The sequence below is a fragment of the Dasypus novemcinctus genome, chromosome X (genome assembly GCF_030445035.2).
Source record: "Dasypus novemcinctus isolate mDasNov1 chromosome X, mDasNov1.1.hap2, whole genome shotgun sequence".
Classification (NCBI taxonomy): Eukaryota; Metazoa; Chordata; class Mammalia; order Cingulata; family Dasypodidae; genus Dasypus; species Dasypus novemcinctus.
Window position 1 is genome coordinate 154,068,226 of NC_080704.1, and position 11,616 is coordinate 154,079,841.

Sequence of the window (11,616 nt, forward strand, 5' to 3'; positions counted from 1 at the left end):
TGGGGCTCTCCTACGCGGGGGACACCCCTGTGTGGCACGGCACTCCTTGCGCGCATCAGCACTGCGCATGGGCCAGCTCCACACGGGTCAAGGAGGCCCGGGGCTTGAACCGCGGGCCTCCCATGTGGTAGACGGACGCCCTAACCACTGGGCCAAAGTCTGTTTCCCTATATATATATATATTTTTTAATTGACTTTGTAATAATATTACATTAAAAATATATATATGAGGTCTTGGGAAGATCCTTATTTAGACGATAATATGCTCTTAAGTCGTTACTGTTTTTACCCATATTTAAAGAAAAGCAATAAAAAGATGTGATGTTGTGTACTACACAGAGTCCTCTTTTAGTGTAATATGCCCTTAGACCTGTTAGAATGAAATAGTCATAGCTGATCTTGTAGCTCAACATTGTTCTTGTAATGATTGTGATGATTTTATTTTAGAAGGCAGAACCCCAGCTACACTATTAGACCAAGTATCCTTGGACCACTAAAAAGAAAAGTTACTTTCAGAGGAAATAAATATAGCTTCAAATTATTTTTATAAAGATGATATAAAATCAAGTCTTATATAAAACTTAGTTTTAAAACTGATTTCTTTCTTTGAAATATATTTGATAAGTTACTTGAAGCATTTTGTTTTACTTACATGAAAATGATATGTGTAAAAACATTTGGAAAACCAGAAAGTCCTATGTGAATGTGAATTGGGAAATTTAAATTCCAATCACTATCGCTATCATGATTTTCATTATATAAGTATAATTCACCAAACTAGCTACCTTAATGGTCTCTAAAACAAGGTGGGGAATGATTGGATGAACAAATAAATAGAGTCCATCATCAAGTATTTTGCTGAATCTCAACCCCACCCCTCCCCCACATGCATACTTTGATTTTGTATTAATAAGTTGACACAAATTAGATCTATTTCAAACATTAAAATATATGCTAAATATTTTATTCTTTGATGTTTAGATATTCTATGGGGTTATTTTGGTTAAATATGTGGAAAGTGACCCACATGCTCAGGATAGCAAAAGGGCAGTGGAAAGAGTAGAAATGTTTTTTTTTTTAAACTCCCACAGTCCTGGATCCTATTTCTCACCCTTACCTCACTAACCTGTGTTCTTCTTCCTTTTTTTGTTCACACCATTGCTGAATTACATGTTTAATACAAAGGTTAACTTTAAGCAGCAGGGGAAAATGTGTAAACAAGAAAGGAGATTAAACTTTAAAAAGTATGTCTTTATGAAAAAATCCATTAAGATGGAAAAGAGGAAGAAGAGTGAAACAAGAGGGAAAGAAATTGAAATCTACTTTAATATTCTGTGTATTCTGGATTAATCAGTGGCAATCTTCCTAACAACATACCCAACCCCGGAGACACTTATTATATTTTAAGACTTGAGATTAGCTCACTGTTAGAAAATACTCTTTTCCAAGCTAAAGCACATTGCTTTATGACAGTGCTCAGGGATCTTTTGCCTGTGCTGTGAAACTAGTATTGAAAACAAAACATTCAAATAATATAGCAACATTTGAAGTTTAAGAGCTGTTAGAAAGTTGGAATCATTTGAGTATTTAAAATAAAGTATGCTTCAGTTGAAAATAGTATTTTGCCAAATTAGATTAGGTCTCCTTTAAGTCTCTTGCACATTAAATGTCTTGTTAAATTGGAAGTGCCAGGAATTTCTTAGAATTTATTATTTTTAAAATTGCCTTTATATTTCAAATTTTTAAAAATTTTCCTATTTGGTTGCATCATCGTCTTTTTTGGTACGTCACTTCGCCCCACAGGGGCCTGTGCCTCTCCATGGTGTGCAAGTGTGGGACGCCTTTTTTCTTTTTTTTTACTAGGAGGTCTGGGGGAATTGAACCCGGGTCCTCCATATGGTAAATAGGAGCTCAATTGCTTGAGCCACAGCCGCTTTCCTATATTTCAATTTTGACTTAAGTAAGAGACTTGGTTTCTGCCCACAGTGTCTTAGTGGATGTGACATGTTGGCAGTCATACAAGCCTCTTGTCCTTGGTTTTCAGCTGCTCTGGAGGTTGACTGCTTTATTTCTCTGACCAATCCTTAAGGGAACTCCAAAACGAGTTGTCTTCTCTGTATGCCACACAGTCTATTTTTTTTAAGTTAGACCCTTTCAAACATGATCAAAATTTGATCAAAATTAATGTGGCCATTTCTGACCAAAAGTGGTAACTGATGAACAGAACTTTTATTTTTTAAAATTTATATATTTTGGAATATGAATACTCATTTGTGAAACTATAAGCCGTGTCCCATCTAGGCCTGTTAATACAAATGAAACATGGGAAAATATGGTATAAAACTCAAAAAGAAGTCCTGAGGCAGTAGAGAACAACTAAAACAAGCTAGGACTCTGTAAAGTAGAAGAGAGTACAAGATAAAGTTAAGAGTCTCCAAGCATATGAAGGCATGTTTTATGGAAATGAGCAGCAGTTACTTCCATTAGGAACAAACTAGAACAAACAAGGCTTAAAGTGGGGTGAATTCTGAGAAATATGCAGAAAATGGCCAGCGTAAATATTGTTTTACTAGTAATACTGGTCTTAGCAAAGAAAATTTTAATATTCTTCTATGATGATTTTGTTTTGATTAGTTTTGCTTTAAATTTAAAGCAAAAGGGGAGCGATGAGTAGTTTTTCTACAATGGTGTAAGTGTAACCTGGCAATGGACAGATGACAGACCTCTTTTGAGCTTTATGAGTCATGATAATATGCCTAAGGAAGGTCTGTGGAATCTTTATCCCTAGGGATATTTTTTTAGTGAGTAGGCGACCTTGGTGTTTTATCATCCAAATATATTCCATCCTAGAAGTTTGGGCTTGAATGTCAGTTATTCTCACATCCAGGCATTGTTATCATATGAATTGGAAACACTGTGCAGATTTTAACATTTACTTCAAGGCAAAGATTATAGCAAAAGTGTTTTTTTTAAGGTTAATCTTTTAAAGTATATTTATTTTGTTCATAGTGTGCTATAAACGAATTCATCTATTTAGTTCATTGTTTGCTGTTTTTAGTAGCAAAATAAAGATAGTAACAACCTAAAGGTTTAAAATAAGGAATTAGATTAAATTCTGGTACAGTCCTACTGCAGAGTGATATAAAGCCATGATATGAAAAAAATGCTAATCATTAAAAAAAAAGATAAATTATATATCAGTATTATATACAGCACAAACCCAATTTTATTTAAAAACAATCGGGTATACACAAACATATACAGAAATTACTGGAGAGTGGTTATCTCGGGGTAATGGTGATTACAATTTTTTCTTTGCATTTTCCTGTGTTTTAGTAATTGCAACAAGCATTACTTTTGCAATAAAAAGCATAGTAACCATGCTAAACAAAGCACATCTACCTTGAATTACTATTTTGTCATAGGCGAAATGGAACTTGAAGATCAGCCAGAGATTTTTCCCAGGCACTACCAGCATACTTTCTTCTGACACTACCCAAGTGTCAGATATGAATGTGTGGTAAGTATTAACATGAGGCTCTAAACAGTCAGTGGCCATTTTCACTTGGTTTTAAAGTCCACCTTTATTATACTATTATGTATGTTCAGAAGTATAGTTCATTGTTGAATTTTTTAAAAGTTATCACATGAATATCCAAATGGATACTATTAACTCTAGTTCTTCTCTTTTCCATGTATGTGTGACAACAATACATGGTGGATACATTTTTAGAAGTGTGATTTTGGTATTAGATTAAAGAGGTATTAGAGAAGTACATAAAATGGTTGCTTGGAAAAATGTCATCTTTTGCCTATCCTTTCTACCTTGCATTTTTGCCTGCTTCTGTTAGTCTGACCGTATTATTAAATGTGTACTGAAGAAAGCAGGTTTTAATCATATAAATGGGAAATACAGTGACTGGATTTTTATTTGTTCATACTGTTGGTTTTGTTGTACTGCTCTTATGAAACTGCTCTTGCAACTAGTGCCAGTTTGTTGCTTCATGTATATGTTGTGTTCACTTACAGACAAAGCAAAGTGCACAGAGAGACCTCTTGAATTCTGTTACCAGTGAGTGGCGTTTTCTTCTCCATATCCTCTTGATGGAAACAGCAGCAGTGCTGCATTTTCTTGTAATTCCCCAGCTAAAATCACCACTATCACAAACTCCCCTGTGTCACTTCTGATGGTTCTGGTTTTCCATTTATTCTAGTAGATGAACTTTCAACTAAGTGATTTACCCATCTCAAGACTTTCCCACCAAAGGAGAAGCAAGCAAGCAAACAAACAAAATCAAAGTTGGAGCAATAACAGAACTGTGTAGTACGGTTTAGATCATTTCCTATTTATCCTATTTTCTTCTCAATTTCCTAAAATTCTGCTTTTCTACAGAACTTGCATGTCCAATTCCTGTGCAAGCCCTTAAATTCAATATAGTAATATTTTCAAAGATGTTTTCCAAATAAGAATTAAGTTGAAGATAGAATCATACATATTTAAACTGCCAGTGTCTAGAAACATGCCACCCCTTGGCTTTTTAAAAATAATTGAGAGCTCTATATGGGAGTAGTGAGTTCTGATGAAATGCAATTGTTCAATTAACAAGATAGAATGATTTTTTAAAAATTATGTGGTAATATCTATACTAGTTTTTAATGATATTTTTAGTAATTGTAAGCTTCCATTTGGTAAGAGAAAGTCACCTATCAAAAGCAATTTTTAAAAATAAGCTCAGAGAGCAGATGTAGCTCAAGTGGTTACGTGGTTGAGCATCTGCTTCCCATGTATGAGTTCCTGGGTTCAGTCCCTGGTACCTCCTTTAAAAAAAAAAAGCTAATTAGAAAAAATAATACAAAAAATTTTTAAGATAACAATTATAAAAGCTCATTATATATCATACTGGCCCCAAGGTTTGGGACAATGGAAAAGTTCTGGTAATGGATGGTGGTGATGGTAGCATTATGAATGTAATTAACAGCAATGAATGATATATTTGAATTGGCTAAAAGGGGGGAGTTTTAAGTTATATATATGGTACTAGAATAAAATTTTTTAAAAACCCATGGGACTGCACAACACAAACAGTGAACCCTAAATTAAACCATGGACAATACTGGAATTGTCCTGCATGACATTGCAGTGATGGATACAGGCCATTGTACATTTTGTCAGGACCTATGGAAATGTTCGGTGCAAGTTGTAAACTATAGTGTAAACTATAGGCCATGGTTGGTAGCAATACTTCAATATGTGCTCTTCAATTTTAACACATGTACCATGCTAATGAAAGATGATATTGATGGGGGGAAATTGGGGAGGGCTAGGGGTGGGGTATATGGATTTCACCTCTATTTTTTATATAACATTTATGTAATCTAAAGCTTCTTTAAAAATTAAAAAAATATTAAAGCTAGTTATACCATACTGACTTAAGCGTTGTCTATTTTGCACATGAATCCTTGGATGTTTAATTTATTGGGAAGGACTAGGTAGTAGAAGAAGAAGATGAATAAAAGCAAATTGAACAGCAAGAAAATAATATGTAATTGGGGCTTTACTCGATTTGTACTCAATTATTTCTGATAAATTTTTGTATTCTAATTTCTGATAAATTTTTGTATTCTGATTTTGTGTGGAAAAAAGACAGTGTCAATAAATTGAGGTCATACATTTGTGAATTACTTTTTATTCATGATTGTGACTACTGATTTGATTAAATAAGGCTTAATATGTTAGGACTTTTCCACAAGAATCATGTGTCTCCAGTTATTCCCTAAGGGCTGTAAATGTTTATCTAAACCTGTGGCAGTTTGATATTATTTATGAATTCCAAAAAAAGATATTTGATTATGCTTGTAAACTGGTCTGTTCCTCTGGGCGTGATACCCTTTGATTGTATTAGATTCAGTTGAGATGCCTTTGATTAAATTATGTTGAGATTAGGGCTTTGATTTCACCACATTATTACAGCAACACAGTTTGAGTCCCTGCCCCCTTTGTGGGCTATATAAATGGACACTTAATCAAGGAGACACACAGAAGTAAACATGCAGAAGAAGATACACAGAGGAATAGTGAGAGCTCCATAGACACAGAAGAGAACTTGTCAGCTTTGATCCTGCAGCCCTGGGAAGAGAGATGAGCTATTCGCCTGATAGTTTACAGCTAATCTTGTGAAGAGAACAGAGCAGGTGAGCCCAGAAAGAAATGAGCCCTCCAGCCTACAGCTGAGATCAGAAGAAGCTGGGCCCATGGAGCTCTAAGAGGAAAGAGGAAGGCTGAACCCTCACAGACATCACCCACTATCTTGCGTCAATATGTGGCAACAGACTTTGGATGAGAAAGTACCTCTTATGGTACCTTGAATTGGACTCTTTAGGGCCTTGTAACTGTAAGCTTCTACCCCAAATAAATACCCTTTATAAAAGCCAACACATTTCTGGTACTTTGCATCAGCATCCCTTTGGATGACTAATACAAAACCCAATTTTCTATTCAGAAGTCTTAAGGGATTTTAAAAAACTTTTTATTTTGTAATACATTCAGACTAGTTACAAAAATAATACAAACCCTCTGCAGAGAACTCGAAAACACCCCTTCCTCCCAACCCCAAATACCCAGATCCACCAATTTTGACATTTTGCCACATTTGTCCTATCATTCTATCTATCCATCCATACACCTATGAAGCTGTCTATCAATTCATTTTCTGAAAACTTGAGTGTAGGTTGTATGTATCTTGCTCTTTGAACATAAATACCATGTACATTTCCTAAGAACAAAGATATTCACTTATGTAACCACCTTAAGTGAAGTTATCAAGTTTAAGAAATTTAACATTGATATAAAGCTATATTCCAGTTTTTCATATATCTCGATTTTGTGCCTTTGAGCCTTTTCTCCTCTTTTTAATTGTGGGAACATATATACAATATAAACTTCCCCATCTCAACCACTCCCAAACATACCATTAAATGGGATTAATCACATTCACAACATTGCAGTACCCTCACTACCTTCTATTACTAAAACTTTCTTTAAGAGATATTTTTAATGGAAAAAAATGTACGTTAAAAATATTAAATCTAAAATAAGTACTTTAAGTAATTTGGGATAGTATTAGCATTCTGAAAAAATGGAAATGTGCCCTTTTGAAATGAAGTTGAGGATTGGTTTAAGTTGCTTCAGCTAATAAATATGAACAGTTATCTCAGATATATAAAGAGTTTTCTCTGGTTTTTGGAAATCATCAGAATGATGGAAATCTGTTGTAGATATTCCCCATACGGGAAAAAAAACTGTGGCACCAAGCATTTTTTGAAAGTGGACCTGGTGAAGTTGATCAGAATGTGTGTGTGTGTTTGTGTGTGAGTGTGTATAGGGGGGGGATTCTCTTCATCTATGAATAAATGAAATATAATATTTATGAGATGACTGGGATCATGATGGTCTCCTGAAACTGGGACAGGATTCTACAAATTGGCTAAGGACAAATGGACTATAAATATTACCTCTGGACTCAGCTTCTTTGTTTGCCAGACCTTTGGTGAACCAGCTGCAAACATATGAGGAAGCTCTCATGGAAATGAGATGTGGTTGCTGTGATGCTCCTTGCTGAAATTGTAGATCAAGGACAGAGACAAAAAGATCCACCTGCACTATTGACACTTTAGAAAAGAAAAAGTTTTGCAAAATTGTTAAGTATAAAAACTAAGGACGAAGAAAAGGAACAGTGGGAGTAAGACTATCACTCAGTTGCACAAGAAACTTTTATCAGTAAATTTTGGTAATCTTGACTATCTCAATACACTTTTCTCAACTCAGACCATTTCTTTCACTCTATTCGGTTAGTTTTTATTATCTAATTTAATGGATGCCACAACTCACTACAATATACTCAGTGTGAAGGACTGCGTAGTTGGTTCTCCATTGTTACCTTTTGAGTTTGTGTATTGGGAGGATCCATTTCTTGAATGATTTTCCATTTATGGATTTTTCAGACCAAAGTGATTGTAACTTGCATGTGATATTTTGTGGTTGATTTTTTAAAATTATGGTAAGGCTGCATCTGGTCATCCTAAACATGCCAAAGAATTGTCATGTCAGTTTTCCTTAGTGAAGGATAATTTCAGAGCTTTGATTTTGCCTGTTTCATTTTTCTTAAATTAAATATAGCTAACCTGTAACTCATCTTTGAAGTGTGAAAACAAGAGGGAATTGTATTGTACTTAAGTGTTGCTATGTTCTCTTCTGTTTAATAGAATGTATTTTTTATATATGCTAGTTTTCAAATTGACAATAAAAGGAAGCATGAAGAGGAAATACACTTTTCAAATATTTTAAAGCATCATCTTTTAACCTTAAATATGTATTTATGTTGAATTAAGTGTTTTTATTTTACTTATAATCACATAAAAGTGCAGTACTCCAAATTCACCCTGGTTATCCACTAAGATTTGACATGAAAAACTCACTACAGTAATACATTGGATTCTCAGACCAGGTTAAAAAATATGTCTCTTAAAATTTGTAATTTTATAATCACTAAATTAACCAATCGAGCTTATAATTTCAAGAATATTCAATAAACATCTAATGAGTATTTTTTTGTGTGTAAGAAACTATGCTAGAAATTGCAGCATATACCTTTGTATATGAGTATATATGAATGAACTTAAGCAGGATAAGTACAAAAATCATGATACAAGGGAACCTATGCTAATATGGCTAAGAATACACATATGAAAAGATCCCTAAACTGTAAAAGTAGGATAGGAAGACAACATTGGAATCATAGACTCTTAGAATTTAAAGGATTTTAGAAGTCTTTTAATCCACCTCTCAATGCAGGAATCCTTCTAAGAATTACGGATAGCTGATCTTTTTACCTTAGTTTGAAAACTCGTAATCATGAACTGACAGTTCATTCTATTGTTGGATGACTCTCACTATAAGAAAGCTCTTACATTAAAAGGGGAGGATGGGTTTAGAATTTGTGTCTAAGTGGTATGTTTCATTGGCTTTTTAGAGTTGAGGCAAATCAAATGAGCTATTAATCTTTGTCTCTGCTCCTTGAATTATTAGTACTCCCACTACAGCATATATTTTTTCCTAATCTCCAAGAAGATGGGATAAATTTTGTAAATTCACCTAGAAGCAACTACATATAAATATCTATGATGAAAATGCACATATGGTACTTTGGCTATCTATAGGGAAAACTAGTTACAATTTGCCTAAAGTGTTTTCTTTTTCTGTCTGCATTGTGCATATATAAGCAGATTTTATTCTTCAAAAATTGCTTAACTGGGATCATAGTTTTTCAGATTGAAAACTGGAGTGTTTTCTCTTTTAGATCACTATATGTATATCCTACTTGTGTGTAATTTACATTTAGATGTAATGGGTTAGTGCTTCTTACCAATGCATATTCTTTCCCTATTGATGGATTATTCTTAGAATGAGTTGTGTTTTTGTGTGTGTGTGTGTGTTTTTTTAATTTAAAAGAGAATCAATCTCTCTGGGGACTCCTACTTCCCTAAATAGATACATATTTTTCTCTTTATTTATCTTTTCAATGCCACATTCAAAAAACATGAGGTCCCCCCACACACCCCACCCCCCTCAACCAGCTCCTCCCCCCATAACAACAACCTACTTCATCATCATGAGACATTCATTGCATTTGGTGAACACAACTCTGAGCACTGCTGCACCTCATGGTCAATGGTCCACACCATAGTCCACACTCTCCCTCAGTCCACCCAGTGGGCCATGGGAGGACACACAATGTCCGGCAACCGTCCCCGCAGCACCACCCAGGACAACTCCAACCCCCGAAAATGCCCCCACATCACACCTCCCCCTACCACTCCCCACCCCCAGCAGCCACCATGGCCACCCTCTCCACACCAATGTCACATTTTCTTCGATTACTAATCACAACAGTTCATGAATAGAATATCAGTAAGTCCACTCTAATCCATTCTCTATTCCTCCATCCTGTGGACCCTAGAATGGCCGTGTTAACTCCACATCCATATCAAGAGGGGCCTAGACTCCACATGGATGCTGGATGCAACTCTCCCACTTTCAGTTGTAGGCACCCTTGGCTCCCTGGTGTCGTGGTTGACCCCCTTCACCTCCATGTCAGCTGAGTGGAGCAAGTCCAACAGACCAGAGTGCCTAAAGTGTTTTAAAATACTTTAGACCTTAAAAGTTGAGCCTGAAAAATGTATCATATAGGTAGATTTCACTACCAGATAGTTGAAATTGTGCATTTTAGAAAAGACCAGCAAACCATAGGCCCTCTGGAGAAAAGGTAGCTGTGTTTCCCCCAAATTTCATAATTTCACAGATATCTTATAATGTGGTTCTTTTAAAAAAATTTTAGAAAATTATTTATTATTTATTTATTTATTTCTCTCCACCCCCTTGCTGTTTTTCACTTGCTGAGTCTGTTCATCTTCCTTGTTTATTTAGGAGGCACCAGGAGCTGAAACGGGACCTCAAATGTGGGAGGGAGGTGTCTAATTGCTTGTCTGCTTCCTGCTTTTTTGTATCTCTCTTTCTGTTTCTCCTCCCCACATCTCTTGTTGTGTCATCTTTTTTTCTCTGTTTTTAAAAAATGTTACATTCAGAAAATATAAGGGGTCCCCATATACCCCCCACCCCCCTCACCCCACACCTCCCACATCAACAAACTCTTTCATCATTCATTGCATTTGGTGAATACATTTTGGAGCACTGCTGCACCACATGGAAAATGGTTTACATTGTAGTTTACACTCTCCCCCAGTCCACCCAGTGGGCCATGGCAGGACGTACAATGTCCAGCATCTGTCCCTGCAGTATCACCCAGGACAACTCCAAGTCCTGAAAATGCCCGCACATCATATCTCTTCTTCCCTCTCCCTACCCTCAGCAGCTACCATGGCCACTTTCTCCACATCAATACTACAATTTCTTCCATTACTAATCACAATAGTTCCATAGTAGAATATCAGTAAGTCCATTCTAATCCATACTCTGTTCCTCCATCCTGTGGACCCTGGGATGGTTATGTCCACTCCCCTTCTATATCGAGAGGGGGCTTAGACTCCACATGTATAATGGATGCAGTTCTCCTGCTTGCAGTTGTAGGCACTCTTGGCTCCCTGGTATGGTGGTTGACCCTCTTCACCTACCTGTTAGCTGGCCGGGGTAAGTCCAATAAACCAGAGTGTAGGAGTTGCAAGTCTGTGAGGCTCAGGGCCTGGCTGTCACATGGACAGTTCAGAGATTCAGGTCTCCTGAGAGTATACACCAACCCCAGTGCCAACCACAGGTCCAGTAAAAATGACAGAAGAGGCGTGTGTAGAAAGGTCACATCTGAGTCCAACTTCATCACACTCAGGAACACAAACTCCAAAGTAGGGCCAACTGACATGGCACTGAATTCCAGAGCCATCTGCCATGACCATAGAACCTGTGGGTCTCTTAGCCCTCAGGAGAACCAGTACCTGGGTTGTAACTACTTTGGCTGTCTCTGGGACCCTGCCAAGGTGTGCATAAGTATGACTCCTCTGAGGACCTCCTGACTTTTTTTGAAAGACTCTTAGCCATATCAACTCATT

The 11,616-nt window shown here is 36.3% G+C and overlaps 1 protein-coding gene across 4 annotated transcripts in view; it reads left to right on the plus strand.

The window, feature by feature from the left end:
- The window catches only part of PABIR3 (PABIR family member 3), a 44,350-nt gene extending 36,027 nt beyond the window's left edge, over nucleotides 1-8,323 (plus strand). For 3 of the 4 annotated variants that reach the window (XM_071213020.1, XM_071213019.1, XM_058291799.2), the window contains 2 exons: nucleotides 3,426-3,520; nucleotides 4,030-4,105. In XM_071213020.1, the coding sequence (XP_071069121.1) occupies nucleotides 3,426-3,520; nucleotide 4,030 (96 nt within the window). In that variant the 3' untranslated portion in view covers nucleotides 4,031-4,105. Of the gene's footprint in view, nucleotides 1-3,425; nucleotides 3,521-4,029 lie in introns of all 4 variants that reach the window. The other variant, XM_058291800.2, reaches the window with a different exon arrangement.
- Nucleotides 8,324-11,616: the final 3,293 nt, after the last annotated feature.